The sequence below is a fragment of the Notolepis coatsorum genome (assembly GCF_963971535.1).
Source record: "Notolepis coatsorum genome assembly, chromosome: 12".
NCBI classification, from domain to species: domain Eukaryota; kingdom Metazoa; phylum Chordata; class Actinopteri; order Aulopiformes; family Paralepididae; genus Notolepis; species Notolepis coatsorum.
In genome coordinates this window covers 123,103,445-123,125,839 of record NC_140176.1, presented here as the reverse complement: position 1 = coordinate 123,125,839, position 22,395 = coordinate 123,103,445, and the positions used below count along the sequence as shown (strand labels likewise).

The following is a 22,395-nucleotide window of genomic DNA, read 5'->3' as shown; positions in this document are numbered from 1 at the left end:
TTATTCCTTAAACTATTCCAGGTCGTATATGTACCACCTGCGCCTTCAGAGATTGGACATTCTCTATTGATATACCGACGAATACTCTTGCCATAAAAGTGCATACTAATTCCATTCATAAATGTGATTGATTTGATTAAGTGCTTGCTCTACACACCATCGCTGTGTAGAAATAAAGACCTATTTCTAATTCGTACATTTGTGTTGGATCCGTTTCATCTACGTGACAGTGTTCATCATAATATATTTATGCCGTGTACTGGGTGGCCGAATATTAAGTACAAAGGTAGTGGTAGTAAGTATCATATCTAGTAATACAGTCAGGGAATTGTACCCCTCAGTTACAGATATCATAATTTTGGCAATAGTTTTCACAGTAGTTGGCTAGTGTTGGCTAACTAGCTATCGTTGTTCCGTGAGCTAACGTTAGCTACCTAGCTAACGTTACTGTTCAAACAAAATGACCCAGTAAACTATTCACTTTAGTTTAATACACAAGGCATTGTCTAACGTTATCTAGCTGGCTAGCTACTGATAGCTCCTTATATCAACGTCCGATATCATCATTTTGGCAATAGTTTTCGCAGTAGTTGGCTAGTGTTGGCTAACTAGCTATCGTTATTCCGTGAGCTGCTAACGTTACTGTTTAAACAAAATGACCCAGTCAACTATTCACTTTAGTTTAATACATGAGGCATTGTCTAATGTTATCTAGCTGGCTAACAGTAGCTACAGATAGCTCCTGATATCAATGTCTTATAACATCATTCGTTTTTGCAGCTGTTGCCTAATTAGCCATTCGTTTTTGCAGCTGTTGCCTAATTAGCTATCGTGTTTCATAGCTGTAACTAAACACTGAGAACATCTTATAAGTTTCAGTTCATAGGAAAATACTTTGACTATAATGGTCAGAAGTAAATTAACTTAGATACTGTTATGCTCAACACCCAGTACTATTCACTTTACTTAAGTTCTAAGATTAGATTAGATAATTTAGACAGGACTTTGAGAATGCCTGTGTTAGACCTACAGTATAATACTGCCAGCTGCTATAAGAAAACCAAAAACGATCGGTATCGGCAGTGTATCGGCCGATATGACTCATAGACGATCGGTGATCGGTATCGGTGGCAAAAAACGTGATCGGGGCATCCCTAGTATTAATCCACAATCTATAGCTCAACATGAAAATATTCGCAATTAATTGTAAAAAAACGCAGAATTTTATTTCAACCAAAAATAGAATAATGTTAGTGATGGAAGGGAACTCATTTTGTGGAAAAATGAAAAGCTTTCCAAATGTTCATGAGGTAGAATTGTTACAATAGCCAATAATCCATTTTCCCAAAGATAAATCCCTATACGGGTGGACCTCGCAGGCGGTCCAAAGTAGGGCTGGGCGATATGACGATATTATATAAATATCGGGTACAGTTCATTAACGATAAACTTTTTTAACGTATCGTGGATATCGTGATGTTTTGCCCAAGAGGATTGTGTCGCGTCAATCTGGTCCACACGTTCAAACTTTTGAACAACGCCGCCCCCACACACACACTACTGCATCAAAGTTACTACTTATGATTAACAACGGCATTCGTTTTGTGGCATTAACGTTATATAGTTACACGTTCAATAACATCAGCGTATTTACCCAAACATAGCAACGTCCGAGGACGACATAGATAGATGGCAAGCATTACTCGTTCATATCTCAGCCTGTGAGGTTCTGTGGTCTGTTAATAAAGTTTTCAATCAGACAGATGTATGGAAAGGCTTTTATTATAACATTCGTTGCAGTAAAATCATTATGCCTCGTTTAGTACTCCTGCGGAGCGCTGGTAGCCTACTCCGTGGGCCGCGGGGAGCTAACGTTATTAGCCACGGTAGGTTTGTTGTGGTTTTCTGTCCGTGTAGATCAATGGCGGATTTACCGGAAGTTAAAAACTAATGAGCGCTTGCGATTGGTGCTAAGAACAGCAGGGCGGGTGCAAGCGGTGTGACGTAATTGGCAGACTCGACTGTCAATCAAAATTATTCTGTTTGCCGTCAGAATGAATGAAAACTTTATTAACAGATTGGAGAATGGGTACAATACAGTACAGATGAATACAACAACAGTGGACTGGAGGATGAAGACCAGAAAAAGACTTTCGGCTTTTTTACATAAGGGTCCTCCATTTTCAATTCATCAAAACATTTAGAGACATACAAATATACAGTAGTTTCATAAAAATGCTAAAATGCTATTTATTGATTGATTGATTGATTGATTGATTTAAAACTTTATTAAAATATTGCAGAAAGGGTACAGTACAGCTCAATACATATAATTGTTAAGGGGATGCAGACCAGAGAAAGACTTTTGTCTTGTTTACATCAGGGTCCCCCATTTTCAATTCATCATATTTCATATCTAAATCATATAATATCTCATTGCTAAATATATGCAATATATAATCTAATAATCCAATAATCTTTTTTGTATTTTATTTTTTTATTATTTTTTAAACAAACATATAAACAAACATGACAACACACGATAAGATATACAAGCATTAATTGTCAGGGCACATCCAATGAGATCACCTTTTGGTTAGTTGTTTTATATAAGATATACCCATAATACCTGTTATCTAAAAAAAAAAAAACCTACACACATATGCTCAGCTCGAACCCCCCCCTCCCGGACCCCACCTTGAGAAGTACCTCCACTATCCCTCGCACCTAACCAGACACTACCATTATAAGCTAGCTTTTATTCTCTCCACCACTTCTAACCACATTGACATTTTGGATTCATTGAGACCCAGAATTCTTGCTGTAGATATTTCATGGTAAATTACATCGAGATATGTAAGAAACCAAACTTTACGGCACATTTTTTCCGGTTGAAACCAGCGTGATGCGATCAGCTTTTTGGCTACTGTGATACCCGATAAAACCAATCTCTTTAGCTGTGGATTCACTAAAAACTCAAAAACATCATTCAACAGCAATACCGAGGGGTGTACAGGTATATTCCAAGATACGAGTTTTGATATTTGTTGGGTCACATCTTTCCAGAATGCCTTAACTGGTGAGCAGTCCCAATACATGTGCATAAATGTCCCTTCGTCCCCATTTGTACATTGGGTGCATTTGGAATCTTGTTTGAGCCCCATTCGGCACAGTCTTATAGGAGTCAAGTATGTCCTGTGAATATAGTTAAGATTGATTTGTTGATGATCCGGGTTCCTTGATGTAAGTCGGACATTTGCCCAGGCTCCTTGCCAATCAAAGTCATTTTCCAGGTCTGGTATATCCCTCCTCCAGACAGAGTCAAGTTGGAGGGTTTCATACGAGGACGTTAGTAATTGATGATAAAATTCTGAAACAAAACCTCTCGATGTCTCTCTTGAGTAGAAGAATTTGTGGTATCTGTGGTGTTCAATTGGTCTGTCTAATGGAACACCGTGAGACTTCAAACATAGCTCTAACTGTTTGTGAAAAAGCCATGTGGACTTGGTGAGATAAAAATTTTTGCGTATTTCTTTATCACTACAAAAACCCTGTTTGTTAAAAACATCCCCTAATGAGTGTATGCCTTGCTCTTCCCATATAGGGAATCTTATAGGTCGTTTTCCAATTAAGAGAGCATTGTTATTGAATAAGGGAGTATGATTGTGCCATTCTTGTGGGTTAGGATTTTTTTTTTGTGATTCACGCCATATCCGGATCGCATGAGTAATTATGGGGCCAAATTTTCGTTCACAGTGCTTGATTGGTAGTTTAGTGTATGCTATGTCCTTCAGTCTATGTGGGGCTACTATGTTTTCTTCTATTTTTCTCCAAGATGCTAATGCTTGGGAGTCAAACCATGTTGTCAATGGACTTAATGAGTACGCCTTAAAATATAGGAAAAAATCTGGAAATGCCATGCCACCATCTGCTTTATTTCTCTGTGCGGTGGATCTTTTTATACGTGGTGGTTTGTTATTCCAAATAAATTTGTATGTGGAGGAGTTTAATCTTTTCCAGTAACCCTCTGGAGGGGGTAACGGTAGCATTGAACAGAAGAAGTTGATTTTAGGTAGTACATCCATCTTAACTATTGATATCCGTGCTTGTACTGTGTTCTTAAGTTTTGCCCATCTATCAAGGTCGTCTTTGATTTTGTTTTGGATTTTTGTGTAGTTGTGCTTCACCGTTTGTCTTATGGTAGGGAATATTTCCACTCCCAAGCATCTGAAATGTTTTACCATCGGTATCTGTCCTGGGAGGGTTGTATCTTTTTTTGCAGGGGTGTTAAGTGGAAGGAAAGCCGACTTCGGCCAATTTATCTTAAATCCCGATAAATCACCAAAGTCCTCAATCAACTTGAGCAGATGAGGCAATGTGGTGTTGGGGTTTTTCATGAACAATATTACATCGTCCGCATATAAACAAATTTTTTGTTGTGTGCCCTTGATTACGATAGGTTCTATGGATTGGGATTGTCTTATATATTGTGCTAAAGGCTCTAATGATAGATTGAACAGTCCGGGACTAAGAGGACAACCCTGTCTGGCAGAGCGTGATACCGGAAATATTTCAGAGATGATTGTGCCTGTTGTAATCATGGCCGATGGGTCTTTGTATAATACTTTAATCATATCGATGAATCCTTTTCCTAACCCCATCCTTTCTAGCACTGCCCACAGATATGACCATTCCAGCCTGTCAAAGGCCTTCATAGCATCCAGGGACAGCATCGCCTTAGGTATGGTGTCCACCTTGTCGGCATCAAGTACGTGCAGTATACGTCTTATGTTCTCAGTGATCAGGCGGCCTCCTATGAAGCCAGTTTGGTCCGGGTGAACTAAAGACGTCATATGCTTTTGTAATCTGATGGCTAATACCTTAGAGTACAGTTTGATATCTGTTCCGAGGAGGCTTACAGGTCTATAACTACCGCACTCGTTGGGGTCTTTGTCTTTTTTAAGGAGGACTGTTATGAGTGCAATATTGTCAATTTTATGGAAGTTCCCCTCCTTGACTGAGTATAAGATCATATTTAGTAATAAGGGGCCAATTATGTCCCAACAAGAAAGGTACATTTCTGATGGGAAACCGTCTCTTCCTGGAGCCTTACCACTTTTCATTGCGGTTATGGCCTTCTTGAGTTCCTCTAGTGTGATCGGTATTTCTAACTGTTTAGCGTCATCCTCTGAAAGTTTAGGGAGAATAATTTGATTAAGAAATGTGTCAATTTTGTTTTGATCGAAGGTCATTTCTGATTTATATAAGTCGGAGTAGAATACTTTGAATGTATCGTTTATTTTATCTGTTACAAGTACTTGTTGTGCTCTAATGGTAGTTATATCTGCAAATGTTGCATTAATTCTTAATCGCATGGCTAATAGGTGGCTGGGTTTGGAACCATGGGAGTACTGCTGTTGTCTTGTGCTGCGTATTTGTATTTCCGATTGTTGTCTGTATATGGCATTGATCTCTATTTTTAGTACGTTAACTTGATTTTCTAGTCGAGTTGAGTTGTTGTATTTCAGAGAATTAAATAACGTTGAGTAAAGCGTTTCCAGCTCATCCAGTTTTGTGCTTTGATTCTTGCGCATTTTGGAGGAAAAGCTATCCGTGAAGTCTTTGATCATTCCCTTTACCGACATCCATATTATTCTGGGGTCTTGCACCGAGTTTGCATTCTCCCGTTGGAATACTATAAGAGCTTCTTTGAGTTGTGTAATGAATTCCTTGTTGTTAAGCAGCAACGAGTTAAATCGCCATCTTGGGGCTCGGGAGGATAGTATACCAAATGTACCTTTAAGGAGTAAATAACAGTGATCTGATAGTGCGTTGGGTATCATTTCCACTTCATAATTATCAAATAGTCTCTGTGATGCAAAGACATAATCTATTCTGGATAGTGTCTTATGTCTCGCAGATCGACAAGAGTACTTTCGGGTCGTGGGATTAAGTAACCGCCATAAGTCCTTTACACCTGTAATCTTTGACCAATCCTTTAATGCCTTCGATGAATTATTTTGTTCGCTGGAAAAGGCGAGGTAAGATTTGTCTATCCTTGGGTTCCAGATGGCATTAAAATCCGCTCCTATTATAAATGAGTAATCGGGAATGTCTAACATTGCATTGGTTAGTGTAGTGAAGAAATCTTCTTCGTACAAATTTGGGGCGTATACCGCTATCAACGCTATTTTCCTGTTCTTATGTTCAATCTTAGCTATAGTTATCCGACCTTCTACATCAGACCATACTCCCTTTAGTACAATATTCAACTTACGTTTAACGACTATTGCTACACCCCGAGTTCTCGTACCAATAGAGGAGTGACTGATATTATGGTATATATTGTCCGCTAATTTACCTATGTCTTTCCCTAGAATGTGTGTTTCGCTTAGCAGAGCAATGTCCACATGTTCTTTTTTCATCAGTGTGAGCACGCTTTTGCGTTTGAGTTGGTTATTTATTCCCCCGGTGTTCCATATCATTATATTCAAACTAGCCATAGTCTATACATGTTGCATTGTAATTTTTGGTAATGCTTCTAGAGTGCGAGGCAATAATAGATATACATCCCACTAGTGAGGTCCCGTTGAGAGCCGAGCTTAAAAACATACATATATACAAATAAAAATCCCCTACCCTTCCCTCCCACCGAGAGTCGTACAGGATTGTGTTCCATGAACACAACCTTTGCGTATGACTCTCTCCCTTGCACCACCGTATATCCCAGAATGATCCAATTATCCTTAACATTCCTATGTATACCATAGGATCTAACACTCTAAATTCTACCATAAGTAGAATGTCGACTGTGGCTTGGCCACTTACCCGTAAAAAATAAATAAATAAAAATTTAAATGAGATAAACTAAAAATAAAGACCAAAAATAAGCTTCAATTGTCATGCCCTAATCACTACATTTTATATGAACTTGTAATTTATAGTAACCCATGAATAATATGAAGGTATTGAACTGAAGAGAGAGCCTCAATAAATCAGAGAGAGCGGATGAAAAAAAAAAAAAACAAGTAAAAGGAAGAGAACATTAACTTAGATCTTAAAAGAGCATTGCTATGCTTAAACATCTAAAGTATTAATTGGAGAAGTAGTGAAATTATTTCCCATTAATAAAAAAAACTGTTTTTAAATACGTATATGCAGCATTTCCCCTGACCGGGGTGGGCGATGATCGTTGTGTAGAGTGATCTTCAGCCGGCCGGCTATGATGGCTCTGTGGTTCTGCATCTAAATAGCTGTTGATTATTCCCCTGAGGGGCTTCTGGTAGAGTGAATGACCACGTATTGCTGATATTCCAGAATGCTCCATATATCAAAGAATGCTTCGATGTTCTAGATTATTCCAATATTTCATTTTTACATTGTCTGAATGTTCCAGTATGTTCTGGAGTGTTCCAATCTTAAATCCAATATGTCCGCAATAATATAAACACGTCGGGGAAAGCATTCAAAAACTCTGAGCACGTAGGTCTCTCTGTCCCAAATCCTCGGTTATTAAAGGTTGTACTATATAGTGACCTTGCATAACTGAGATTTAAAAGGCCATTTATACACTATTCTGCGTTTTGTTCAGACAGGAATTTGTCTGCCTCTTCAGGCGAGTTGAGGAGAACCTTTGCTCCTTGTTTGTCGACGACGCGAAGTATTGCAGGGTATATTAGTAGGGGTCTGTATTTCCCCAGGTATAGTTGAGACATCACCGTCTTGAACTTGGCACGCAGTTCCACTACATCACGACAATAATCTTCAAAGCAGTGTATTGGTACCTCCATGTATTTCAGATTGCCTTTCATCCTGCGAGTTTCACGCATAATCATTTCTTTTATTCTGACTTGGCGCAGTATAACTAATATCACTCTGGGCTTAGCGTTATTGCCAATGGAGCGGGGACCCAATCTGAAGCACTGATCCACCTCCGGTATTTTAGGAAGGATTCCTGTTCCCAAGATTTTCTGTAATTCTGTGGCAAACTCTTCAGGGTTTTCACATCTCACTGATTCGTCCAGACCGACAATACGAATATTCAGCTTGCGTTTTTGATATTCCATCTAGAATATTTTGGCTTTCTGTTCTTTATTGATTCGCGTGAGCTCCAACGTTATTTCGCTGAGCTCCGTCTTGATTTCATTGTAGTTCCCCTTCATCTCAGCAGTTAGGTTAACTTTGTTAGCCTCTACTTCATTGTAGATGCGAGTGAAATTGATTTCGTGGGCTTCCACTACTTTCTCCAGAGCCTCGGTGCGTTTATTCTGTGCGTCGGCGTCCGCTCTCAGCGCATCAATTTTGCCTTCAATAGATTCTTTAATAGCATCTACTTTTTGAGTTATTATCTTCTCCGACAGTTGTGATTGGTGGATCATTTCCTTCATTATTGTCTTCCCCATTTCCTCCATTTTCCGGATGATATGTTCGGTATCTGCGGAGGTGTTTGATGGGGATGAACTTGAAGCGGCCTCTGTCAAGTCAATATTTCCTGCTGTCCGCTGTACGAATCCTGGGTCCCGCGGCGGGACCTCTTCGACTGGTTTTGGTTTCGCTGGGTCTTTCTTTGGTGACATCTCGATTCTTTTGGTCAATATAGTTAGTTGATAGTCTCAGTTGATATATGCGTCAAGTTTTAAACGCATTAATGGTTTAAAAATATGTTTTTAAAACGAAAAAAAAAAAAACGGGTGAGCAGCTGTGTCACATGCGACCTACTCCATTCTAACGCTAAACCGGAAGTCCATAATCCAATAATCTAAATCTAATATATAATATAAAAATGCTAAATGCATGGGTATTTTATTTTGTCTTTAATGTTAGCTTGCAAACTCAAATACTATCTTGGTAAGCCTCATAATGAACTGTTTGGGGGGAAAAAGAAAAACATTGTGATGTGTATCGCCGAAAGGTCAGAAAATATTGTGATATCATATTTAGGCCATATCGCCCAGCCCTAGTCCAAAGTGACGTCAGACTACACCTCCCTATTTAGGAGCAAATTGTTTGCATGATTAAAAACGATGGTTCGAACATCCGTTCGAAAAACCCTGGCGAATGTTCGAATCCCAAAAACAGGCTTGGGACAGCTCTAACTGGAGCTGAGCTGGATGTGTTAAAATAGACATAAAAAAATTAAGGATTGGACTTTGCGAGCTAACTGTAATACAATGTTATTTTTTACAATAATTTGCATAACATCTTAAGAAATTACTATTTTTTACAATAATTTGCATAACATCTTAAGAAATTACTAATGTGTATGGAAACTGACAAAAAAGGTAATGGTAAAGGTAATGCTTAAAATGGATTATTGCAGCGGCAAAAGGCGCAGTGGACATCTTTGGGTGCACCTAAATTATGTGCTGGTGCACCTAAATGAAAAGGTTAGGCGTACTGGTGCAACCAATGTAAAAAGTTAGTCTGGAGCCCTGTTTACTTTTTTCAGCAAGGCTAGTTGAAGGTAATGGGGGGTATGATACATTTAAATATATATTTACATTTGTCAGCAAGGCTAGTTGAAGGTAATGGGGGGTATGATACATTTAAATATATATTTACATTTGTCAGCAAGGCTAGTTGAAGGTAATGGGGGTATGATACATTTAAATATATATTTACATTTGTCAGCAAGGCTAGTTGAAGGTAATGGGGGTATGATACATTTAAATATATATTTACATTTGTCAGCAAGGCTAGTTGAAGGTAATGGGGGGTATGATACATTTAAATATATATTTACATTTGTCAGCAAGGCTAGTTGAAGGTAATGGGGGGTATGATACATTTAAATATATATTTACATTTGTCAGCAAGGCTAGTTGAAGGTAATGGGGGGTATGATACATTTAAATATATATTTACATTTGTCAGCAAGGCTAGTTGAAGGTAATGGGGGGTATGATACATTTAAATATATATTTACATTTGTCAGCAAGGCTAGTTGAAGGTAATGGGGGGTATGATACATTTAAATATATATTTACATTTGTCAGCAAGGCTAGTTGAAGGTAATGGGGGTATGATACATTTAAATATATATTTACATTTGTCAGCAAGGCTAGTTGAAGGTAATGGGGGGTATGATACATTTAAATATATATTTACATTTGTCAGCAAGGCTAGTTGAAGGTAATGGGGGGTATGATACATTTAAATATATATTTACATTTGTCAGCAAGGCTAGTTGAAGGTAATGGGGGGTATGATACATTTAAATATATATTTACATTTGTCAGCAAGGCTAGTTGAAGGTAATGGGGGGTATGATACATTTAAATATATATTTACATTTGTCAGCAAGGCTAGTTGAAGGTAATGGGGAATTAGAGCTGTTTCCCTGAAGCCTGTTTTTGGGCTTCGAACTTCGCCAGGGTTTTTCGAACAGACGTTCAGACCTTCGTTTTTAATCATGCAAAAAAATTGCTCCTAAATATTTTTTCTGGTTCAGTACTGTAGAGTCTTGACTTTAGGCACATAGCGCACATTTACGCATAACGTAGCGCATATGCGCATATTGCTGCGGTTAGTTACTGGTCATGGGAGGCTTCAATATAATTCGGATGGTAATCCATTTTGTGAATACATTTGTTGAAACAACATCTTTGTTGGCCGACGGCTCCTGCTACCTTAACGTTAGCAAGCTAAATTGCTGCGCTCTGCATAGCTTAATTAACGTCCATAACATACCTGTGTAACGTTATGTAACTTCTGTTCCGCTGGGAAGTTCAGCATCACTGGATACACTTGGTTTAATCCCAACGTCCATTCGGAAACATTGTATTATGAAATAAGACTGGTGAGTGTGAGTCACTCAACTCTTTTGTTTTGCATGATTGTTTAATTTCCTGATAATGTATGACGGTGACCCCTCCTCCAGTGGCGTTGTTTCAGTAAAAGCCAAGGTATGGCGAGGAGGGAAGGGGGGGAGGGGGTTTCCCCCCCCCCCCCCCCCCCCCCCTTGTTTTTATTTTTTTTTGTCAAATCTGTTGTGCAATAGTCACTTTTGGTGAGTTGTTTCTATACAATTCACTTATATGACATTTAGGTATGACACAGGACTACACAAGCATTTTTAGTATAGAAATGTGTCAACAGACTAAAGCAGGGAACCACAATATTTTGCATACAATTTATGCAGAATGTAATATCATAACTGTCTGTTATTTTTCTTGTAATTGAGCCAATTTTCCTTAGGTACGGTTTTGAGGTGTGTGAAAACAGAATGTTGTATCAAAAACACATTCACAAAAAGTATGGGTTACTGAATGCTGAACTGCACTGTTATAATCACTAAGCCATTGTAAGACCTTACCTGTGTCCCTGTAGCACTTGTCTCTGCTGCCCTTTGATAAAAAAAAACGTCTATGTCCATTTTCCTTTTTTTTGTGGCATATTTCAGTTAGTCACAGTATAATTGACAATATCGAAACATGCTAGGGCTGTACCGAATAGTTCAAATTCTAAATCAACATAAAACATTTTAATTATATATAAAAAAAAAAAAAAAAAAATTATTTGTCAAGGTATGGCGAGTGCCATACCTTGCCATACCAGAACGACGCCCCTGCCCTCCTCATCCCAACTAGACTGTTGTTGTCGTGTTTTCGCGCGTGACTTTCGAATGATTGTAAACACAACATAGTACTGTGATATTCTGATATATATTTTTCGTGTAAAAAAAAAATGAAAAATATTTTTTTACGTAAATTGAATTATTATTTATTTTTTTTATGCAGAGGTTCGAACCCATTAATTAAGATTTGAACACCAACGTTGCGTTTCTAATAAGATCTTGCCTCATTCCTTTCTCCATCACCACAAATCCGCCCCTCAATTAATATCGCCGCGGGGGGGGGCATAATCCCACCGGACAATGCATTGGCAAGTCGTGCCCCTCTGCCAAGATCTACCACCGGGAGAAATCTCACATCGATCCGTGCATGGGAGCTCACGCAAAATCACCCACATTTGTCCACGTTGTGCACGTCACCTCACTGTGCTCTCGTCTCTCATCGTCACCACACTGTGCTCTCGTCTCACATCGTCACCACACTGTGCTCTCGTCTCTCATCGTCACCACGCTGTGCTCTCGTCTCACATCGTCACCACGCTGTGCTCTCGTCTCACATCGTCACCTCACTGTGCTCTCGTCTCACATCGTCACCTCACTGTGCTCTCGTCTCTCATCGTCACCACACTGTGCTCTCGTCTCACATCGTCACCACACTGTGCTCTCGTCTCTCATCGTCACCTCACTGTGCTCTCGTCTCTCATCGTCACCACACTGTGCTCTCGTCTCTCATCGTCACCTCACTGTGCTCTCGTCTCTCATCGTCACCACGCTGTGCTCTCGTCTCTCATCGTCACCACACTGTGCTCTCGTCTCTCATCGTCACCTCACTGTGCTCTCGTCTCTCATCGTCACCTCACTGTGCTCTCGTCTCTCATCGTCACCTCACTGTGCTCTCGTCTCACATCGTCACCACACTGTGCTCTCGTCTCTCATCGTCACCACACTGTGCTCTCGTCTCTCATCGTCACCACACTGTGCTCTCGTCTCACATCGTCACCACGCTGTGCTCTCGTCTCTCATCGTCACCACGCTGTGCTCTCGTCCCTCATCGTCACCACACTGTGCTCTCGTCTCTCATCGTCACCACACTGTGCTCTCGTCTCTCATCGTCACCACACTGTGCTCTCGTCTCTCATCGTCACCACGCTGTGCTCTCGTCTCACATCGTCACTGTGCTCTCGTCTCTCATCGTCACCACACTGTGCTCTCGTCTCTCATCGTCACCACGCTGTGCTCTCGTCTCACATCGTCACTGTGCTCTCGTCTCTCATCGTCACCACACTGTGCTCTCGTCTCTCATCGTCACCACGCTGTGCTCTCGTCTCACATCGTCACCTCACTGTGCTCTCGTCTCTCATCGTCACCACACTGTGCTCTCGTCTCACATCGTCACCACACTGTGCTCTCGTCTCTCATCGTCACCACACTGTGCTCTCGTCTCTCATCGTCACCACACTGTGCTCTCGTCTCTCATCGTCACCACACTGTGCTCTCGTCTCTCATCGTCACCACACTGTGCTCTCGTCTCACATCGTCACCACACTGTGCTCTCGTCTCACATCGTCACCACACTGTGCTCTCGTCTCTCATCGTCACCACACTGTGCTCTCGTCTCTCATCGTCACCACGCTGTGCTCTCGTCTCACAGGTGTCAGGTTACAGGTGTCAGGTTACAGGTGTCAGGTTACAGGTGTCAGGTTACAGGTGTCAGGTTACAGGTGTCAGGTTACAGGTGTCAGGTTACAGGTGTCAGGTTACAGGTGTCAGGTTACAGGTGTCAGGTTACAGGTGTCAGGTTACAGGTGTCAGGTTACACAACACCACATTACAATACACTGGTGAACAGCATGCAATGCCAGTCTTCCCACTAACGAAGAAACCAGATGTTGTCAGTGCCAACATGGCATTGAATATTTAAAAGTGTTGTTCAATTCAAAAGTGTGTTCATGAAATGTAACGGATATCATTTTGTTAAAAATTCTGCAGTTTTAGTCAATGGTCATTAGTTAAAGATGTGATTGATTTATAAAAAAAATATGAAAGTAGATTTTTCGTAAACATTACATAATTATAAACATTACATTGCACACGGTGCAACATAGTTCATGATTTGTTAAAAGGGTTTGTCAATGGCTTGTGAAAATGGGAAATTTTTCCTACGAAATGTTGTAGAAGTGATCATCTGAAAATGTAAACTATTGCAATAAAGTGTTCAATATTGATATTATCCGTTTCCCACCTTGTTCAGTCATTGTCAAACTTTTAAATAATTAAACATAAATACAGATGTGACAGACAAAGCTACGCAAAAAGAAATGAAGTCAAATTAAAAGAAAAAAAAATATATATATATATATATATATATATATATATATCGCTTAGCGGCTAACGTTAGCCCGTTGCTGCGCTAAGGCAAGTCTCCTCTCAGCCTCCTTAGCCAAATTGAAATGCCTAAACTATATGGCAAGGTCCGTGAGCAAGTGGAGAAAAACTCAGTCCAATTAAACACTATGCAACGTTAACGTCATTGCTACTGCTGTGACTAGCTGCTCTAGTCTACCGGTCACAAGGTATGAAGGTATAGTCAAAATCCATACCGTAGCGCAAATTCATACCGTTTATACCGTCCACCCCTATAAACATGTGCCCCATGTTGTGTTGGTTTTGTTGGCATGGAGATGAGTTTTGGAAAAGGACTAAAAGATTTAATTCTTTGCAGGACTCAACCAACGCTGTCGGGCCGACAGAAGAAGCAGCTGCAGGAGAAGCTGGAGTACGTCCAGGAGGTGGTGAAGACCAAGAAGGTAGGTCTAGAACTAGGGATGGGGACAGGAGAAGCTGGAGTACGTCCAGGAGGTGGTGAAGACCAAGAAGGTAGGTCTAGAACTAGGGATGGGGACAGGAGAAGCTGGAGTACGTCCAGGAGGTGGTGAAGACCAAGAAGGTAGGTCTAGAACTAGGGATGGGGACAGGAGAAGCTGGAGTACGTCCAGGAGGTGGTGAAGACCAAGAAGGTAGGTCTAGAACTAGGGATGGGGACAGGAGAAGCTGGAGTACGTCCAGGAGGTGGTGAAGACCAAGAAGGTAGGTCTAGAACTAGGGATGGGGACAGGAGAAGCTGGAGTACGTCCAGGAGGTGGTGAAGACCAAGAAGGTAGGTCTAGAACTAGGGATGGGGACAGGAGAAGCTGGAGTACGTCCAGGAGGTGGTGAAGACCAAGAAGGTAGGTCTAGAACTAGGGATGGGGACAGGAGAAGCTGGAGTACGTCCAGGAGGTGGTGAAGACCAAGAAGGTAGGTCTAGAACTAGGGATGGGGACAGGAGAAGCTGGAGTACGTCCAGGAGGTGGTGAAGACCAAGAAGGTAGGTCTAGAACTAGAAGCTGGAGTACGTCCAGGAGGTGGTGAAGACCAAGAAGGTAGGTCTAGAACTAGAAGCTGGAGTACGTCCAGGAGGTGGTGAAGACCAAGAAGGTAGGTCTAGAACTAGAAGCTGGAGTACGTCCAGGAGGTGGTGAAGACCAAGAAGGTAGGTCTAGAACTAGAAGCTGGAGTACGTCCAGGAGGTGGTGAAGACCAAGAAGGTAGGTCTAGAACTAGGGATGAAGCTGGAGTACGTCCAGGAGGTGGTGAAGACCAAGAAGGTAGGTCTAGAACTAGGGATGAAGCTGGAGTACGTCCAGGAGGTGGTGAAGACCAAGAAGGTAGGTCTAGAACTAGGGATGGGGACAGGAGAAGCTGGAGTACGTCCAGGAGGTGGTGAAGACCAAGAAGGTAGGTCTAGAACTAGGGATGGGGACAGGAGAAGCTGGAGTACGTCCAGGAGGTGGTGAAGACCAAGAAGGTAGGTCTAGAACTAGGGATGGGTCCAGGAGGTGGTGAAGACCAAGAAGGTAGGTCTAGAACTAGGGATGGGGACAGGAGAAGCTGGAGTACGTCCAGGAGGTGGTGAAGACCAAGAAGGTAGGTCTAGAACTAGGGATGGGGACAGGAGAAGCTGGAGTACGTCCAGGAGGTGGTGAAGACCAAGAAGGTAGGTCTAGAACTAGGGATGGGTCCAGGAGGTGGTGAAGACCAAGAAGGTAGGTCTAGAACTAGGGATGGGTCCAGGAGGTGGTGAAGACAAAGAAGGTAGGTCTAGAACTAGGGATGGGTCCAGGAGGTGGTGAAGACCAAGAAGGTAGGTCTAGAACTAGGGATGGGTCCAGGAGGTGGTGAAGACCAAGAAGGTAGGTCTAGAACTAGGGATGGGTCCAGGAGGTGGTGAAGACCAAGAAGGTAGGTCTAGAACTAGGGATGGGTCCAGGAGGTGGTGAAGACCAAGAAGGTAGGTCTAGAACTAGGGATGGGTCCAGGAGGTGGTGAAGACCAAGAAGGTAGGTCTAGAACTAGGGATGGGGACCGAATCCGGTACTTTTAAGGCTACCGACTGAATCACGTCGGTACTACAGAGTACCGATTCACGTGAGATCCGCCGGTGCCACATTTCGGTACTGTAAATAAAAATAAAAAAACAGTCAACGTTCACACGCACAATACACACTTACCTAGGATTTGACTTGATTCAACAACAAAGCAGTCGGGGCAATGGCAAGCCGAAAACGGTTGCAAGCTAGATGCAGACAACGCTTGTTGCAATATTATATATATTAAAAAATTGTTCTAAATAAATAATAATGATAATAAATAATTCGAAGTTTTGATTTTTTTTTCTTTTTACAACTGAGGTAGGTAGATACAATGTTTAGAGACTAAAGTACCGAAAAAAGGTACCATTGGGTATCGATTCACAGGTACCGGTTCAAATGTGAATGGTACCAACCCTACTCATAACCCATGAGGTGACCAGGTATCATAACCCATGAGGTGACCAGGTATCATAACCCATGTGGTGACCAGGTATCATAACCCATGAGGTGACCAGGTATCATAACCCATGTGGTGACCAGGTATCATAACCCATGTGGTGACCAGGTATCATAACCCATGTGGTGACCAGGTATCATAACCCATGAGGTGACCAGGTATCATAACCCATGTGGTGACCAGGTATCATAACCCATGAGGTGACCAGGTATCATAACCCATGTGGTGACCAGGTATCATAACCCATGTGGTGACCAGGTATCATAACCCATGTGGTGACCAGGTATCATAACCCATGAGGTGACCAGGTATCATAACCCATGAGGTGACCAGGTATCATAACCCATGAGGTGACCAGGTCTTATAACCCATGTGGTGACCAGGTCTTATAACCCATGAGGTGACCAGGTATCATAACCCATGAGGTGACCAGGTATCATAACCCATGTGGTGACCAGGTCTTATAACCCATGAGGTGACCAGGTATCATAACCCATGAGGTGACCAGGTATCATAACCCATGTGGTGACCAGGTCTTATAACCCATGTGGTGACCAGGTATCATAACCCATGAGGTGACCAGGTATCATAACCCATGAGGTGACCAGGTATCATAACCCATGTGGTGACCAGGTATCATAACCCATGAGGTGACCAGGTATCATAACCCATGAGGTGACCAGGTCTTATAACCCATGAGGTGACCAGGTATCATAACCCATGAGGTGACCAGGTATCATAACCCATGAGGTGACCAGGTATCATAACCCATGAGGTGACCAGGTATCATAACCCATGTGGTGACCAGGTATCATAACCCATGAGGTGACCAGGTATCATAACCCATGAGGTGACCAGGTATCATAACCCATGAGGTGACCAGGTATCATAACCCATGTGGTGACCAGGTCTTATAACCCATGTGGTCACCAGGTCTTATAACCCATGTGGTTAAAGGAGGTCTTATAATAACCCATAAAAGCTACAACCCACAAAACAACCATGGAGCCTACGGTCTCTTTCTGCTTCATGTTATTATTTCTTGGGCAGGATTGTATGTCCTTTGATCATCAGAGACCGCCTCATGCCCAGTGTAGTAAAGTCTGTAAATATGTTTTCACGAGAGCTAGTAGACGAAGATATTTTCTGGGGTGGCGATAAAAATGCTTGTTTACACAGAAATCGAAAATGTCGAGAATGCGCTGTTCTAGGGCGGCTGGGTGGCGCAGCGGAGATTGCGCTCGTCACCAATGCAAGAGACTCCGGTCTCGAATCCGGGTGACAGCATTGCCTCCGGCTTGGGCATACTAACCGTCATACTAACTCAATTGGCAGAGTTAGAGGGTGGAAGTCGATGGGTGGGGATTTGGATGTTGTGGACAGCGACTCCTACAGGTCGGTTAGGGCAGGGGTTCCCAAACTGTTCAGGCCACGACCCCCAAATAACGGTGTAAGAGAGCCGCGACCCCCAGAGGAAATTATTTTTTTTTAATTTTTAATAAATGGAAATGTATGGTTGAAACATGCAAACGTTCAAACGCGCACACACACTAATAAGCATTGGAGGCTTTTAACCAGGGCCGGACTGGGGAAATCATTCAGGCCAGGAAATATAGTGCAAAATATAGCCCCAGTCAGGCCAGTTTTTAGGCGGGGGTCTGGGGGTCCCCCACCAGGAATTGTTTTGTTACAAAGACTTCATTTCCTGCATTCTGGTGCAGGAATTTTTTTATTTGTGCCCTTTAAATGCCAGTGTTTGTGATGGCATCACAAATTATTGTTAAACAGGCTAGCATATGTATGATTAGCAACAACACAGATTTTTATGGATTTTCATTTTTTTTGTAATTGATAAAAAAAATACAATATTTTATTCAACTTCAGCCCTGATCATAACACCACATATTCATTTTATAATTCTAACCCTTTAAATGCCAGTGTGTGTGATGGCATATATTTGCAATATATCAAATGCAAAGTAGATTTTTCTGGGGGGGATTATTACAGGCTAGCATGCGTCAATGATTAGCAGTTTTTTGTAAGGGTCCAGCCTCCACCAATCACATGCGGCTCCCTTTGTGTGTGAGCAAGAGAGAGAGAGAGAGATAGTTCTCCAACTTGTGTGAGTTGCAGTGATCTCCTGGTTGTTCCCCACCTAGGTTATCTAACTATTGCGCTGGTGCAACTAGAAACACTGGCCTGGCCTGCTCCTAAATTCAGTGGCCCGACTACATAAATTATATATATATTTAAAAAAAAAAATTATCACCTGGTGACCCCCCGCCCCCCGCGGCGACTTTGGGAACCCCTGGGTTAGGGGACGCCTGCACAGCAAAGACAGGAAGTAGCGGGGGTAGTGTGAGCCTCCCATGCGTTACACCTCGCCACTGAGAGTCCGTGCTGGCAGGTGAAAAGATGTGACAGGCTGCCTCCTCGTGTACCGGAGGGGACACGTGATGCAAGGCTTCTATCCTCCCTACAACCGACCAGTGGGGGGCATAGTCGAGCAACGTTCAAGACAGGGGAGGGAAGAGTTGAAAACTCGAAATTGGGATGGGAGAAAAATAGAAAATAAGGAGAAAAAGTGGATCAATAAAGAATGCGCTGTTCTGTGTTTTCACTTTATTTAAAATGTTTACACATTCACACTATAACATGAATACAAAATAATGTATTAAACAGTTAAAACAACTGGTTAACCAGATAGCCTTGCACATCCCTAATGTGGTTATATTCAATCAAATTTAAATATGTATTAACAAGGAACTGCAGTGCACTTTGAAGCTTGGTGCTCTGGTTACAATGAGTCAATTCAGAAATCTAATAAAGAATAAAATAAAATAAGTGATTTTAGCTATGCATGTTTCTAATGTACTTATTATTGTACTATATTACTTTTATTATTTTTTTAATAATTGTAGTTTGTCAAGGTCTCTCTTGAAAATGTGAATCTCAGTGTGACCGATGAAGTAAAGGTTTCTATATAAACTGGACAGTCTGTTGGTTGGGACTCAGTGCTTTGTTTTTCTCTCCCTGTAGAAGAAGCTATATGAAGAATACCTGCGTCAGAGTGTGGGCGACCAAGACATGGACCTGTGAGAAGGTCCCTCAACACCCCCACTGTAATGTAGAGTACTCATGGGTCTCAGGCCACGCCTTACCCCATTACCACTGGGAGATGTAGTTATGTCCCTGTTACCACTGGGAGATGTAGTTCTGAGTTTGTAGATGGATTGTAACTGGCGTGTGTCCCTGTGTCTGAGATCTGTTCAGTATTCATGCAGTCCTGATAGTAGATACTGTCCATCGTAACCAATTGTACTGTACACTATTACATGGTTCATTTCTACCGTAACTTATGTTCCAGCATAAGATTATCTAATTTTCACAATGTCTGCTCAGTCAAACCCAGGGGAACTGTAACTTCCTGGTATTGGACTGAATTTGTCTAACTTTTTTTTTTTTTTCAAATAAATGTATGGACTGTAGCTATATATATTTGTGCTGTACCGTATATTGACAGTTTATATACAGCCGCTATTAAGAATCTATCCATCCTTCTGGTTATTCTCAACTCTTGTTATTGTTGAATCTTATGCTGGTCTGAGAACTGAGCTGTCAAAAAAGTGTCCATGTTCTCAAACTTGGTCCCTGCAGACCACTGTACACACTCAACGTGATGCCATCTGTCTAAAGAATCATACGTCTGAACGGCATGGAGCTAGCTAGGTAGCTCTGAACGGCATGGAGCTAGCTAGTTAGCTCTGAACGACATGGAGCTAGCTAGTTAGCTCTCAGTGGTATGGAGCTCGCTAGTTAGCTCTGAGCGGCATGGAGCTAGCTAGTTAGCTCTGAACGGCATTGAGCTAGCTAGTTAGCTCTCAGTGGTATGGAGCTCGCTAGTTAGCTCTGAGCGGCATGGAGCTAGATAGTTAGCTCTCAGTGGTATGGAGCTCGCTAGTTAGCTCTGAGCGGCAGCGAGCTAGCTAGTTAGCTCTCAGTTTTATGGAGCTTGCTAGTTAGCTCTGAGCGGCATGGAGCTAGCTAGTTAGCTCTCAGTGGTATGGAGCTAGCTAGTTAGCTCTCAGTGTTATGGAGCTCGCTAGTTGGGTCTGAGTGGCATGGAGCTAGCTAGTTATCTCTGAATGGCAGGGAGCTAGCTAATTAGGTCTGAACAGCATGGAGCTAGATAGTTAGCTCTCAGTGGTATGGAGCCCGCTAGTTAGCTCTGAATGGAATGGAGCTAGCTAGTTAGCTCTCAGTGGTATGGAGCTAGCTATTTAGCTCTCAGTGGTATGGAGCTCGCTAGTTATCTCTCAGTGGTATGGAGCTAGCTATTTAGCTCTCAGTGGTATGGAGCTCGCTAGTTAGCTCTGTTATGGAGCTAGCTAGTTAGCTCTCAGTGGTATGGAGCTCGCTAGTTAGGTCTGAGCGGCATGGAGCTAGCTAGTTAGCTCTGAACGGCAGGGAGCTTAGCTAATTAGGTCTGAACAGCATGGAGCTAGCTAGTTAGCTCTGAACGGCATGGAGCTAGCTATTTAGGTCTTATCACATTGCAAGAGCAAATAAAATGGACTTTGCAAAGATTATATGAGGTAGGAAATGTATTCATCTTATAATCATGATATCAGTTGGACTGTATTACTAATGGATCAGGAGATAAGTTAATCACAACAGATTCATGGGAAATGTAGTCTTAACTTTGAGAAACACTACAAGAGTTATTCTACCAAGCTGTCAAATCAACTTGGCTGAAGCGTTAATCTACTGATATGATGATCTTTATCACCGTTGGTGACCCCCTACACTTAAATATATTTAATATATTTATTATTAATTATTGACAAACTATTTTAATTTGATAAATGGCTATACCACTGATTGACATGAGTAACTTTGTGTTTAATTTTTTATTTTTTTTTAATAAATGTTTTGTTTCTTTTGTGGGGGGGGGGACTTTCTGCACCATTTCATAATGTACTTATTGACATGGACAGCTTTGCTTTAATTGCATTCTTCATACTATACCTCTATATGCGTCATTTGAGATTCAATGAATTGCTCTTACAGTCATTTACATTTTCTAACCAGAAATCAGGTATTTGATCATTTTTACAAGTGAACTTTTGTACTTTCCTACGTTGTTACTTTGTGTCATTAGAACTGACTTAAATAAACCTGATGAATGAATATTAAGACTCTGTTTTTTCTTTTGAGCAACAGAAATATTTGTGACCAGAAAATGAGAATTCCACCAATAGTGAGTTTATTCTGTAGACCGTTTCCTAATGATACAGTGAAGAGTGATATAAGAGATGAGTGATAAAATGGAGTGATAGAAGATGGTGATACAGTGAAGAGAGTGATATAATAGAGTGATAGAAGATGGTGATACAGTGAAGAGAGTAAAGAGTGATATAATAGAGTGATAGAAGATGGTGATACAGTGAAGAGAGTAAAGAGTGATATAATAGAGTGATAGAAGATGGTGATGCAGTGAAGAGACTAAGAGTAAAGAGTGATATAATAGAGTGATAGAAGATGGTGATACAGTGAAGAGAGTAAAGAGTGATATAATAGAGTGATAGAAGATGGTGATACAGTGAAGAGACTAAGAGAGTAAAGAGTGATATAATAGAGTGATAGAAGATGGTGATACAGTGAAGAGAGTAAAGAGTGATAGAAGATGGTGATACAGTGAAGAGAGTAAAGAGTGATATAATAGAGTGATAGAAGATGGTGATACAGTGAAGAGAGTAAAGAGTGATATAATAGAGTGATAGAAGATGGTGATACAGTGAAGAGAGTAGAGAGTGATTCGCGTCTATGCCAAATACAACGCAGTTCGGTTTCCGGGTTCATCTGATTGGCCACGACGCCCACGTGACCCTGCGCTAGCACGCCCCCTTATCCACGCCTTCTGTGTGTTACAGCGCGTGGCAGAGGTCCCTGTG

At 41.6% G+C, this 22,395-nt stretch overlaps 1 protein-coding gene across 1 annotated transcript in view; it reads left to right on the top strand.

Moving 5' to 3' along the window:
* The window catches only part of LOC311238252 (uncharacterized protein), a 71,701-nt gene extending 50,070 nt beyond the window's left edge, over nucleotides 1-21,631 (top strand). The window contains exons 11-12 of the mRNA XM_084326278.1: nucleotides 14,295-14,379; nucleotides 19,481-21,631. Of these exons, the coding sequence (XP_084182404.1) occupies nucleotides 14,295-14,379; nucleotides 19,481-19,540 (145 nt within the window). The 3' untranslated portion in view covers nucleotides 19,541-21,631. The remainder of the gene's footprint in view (nucleotides 1-14,294; nucleotides 14,380-19,480) is intronic.
* The last annotated feature ends 764 nt before the right edge of the window (nucleotides 21,632-22,395 follow it).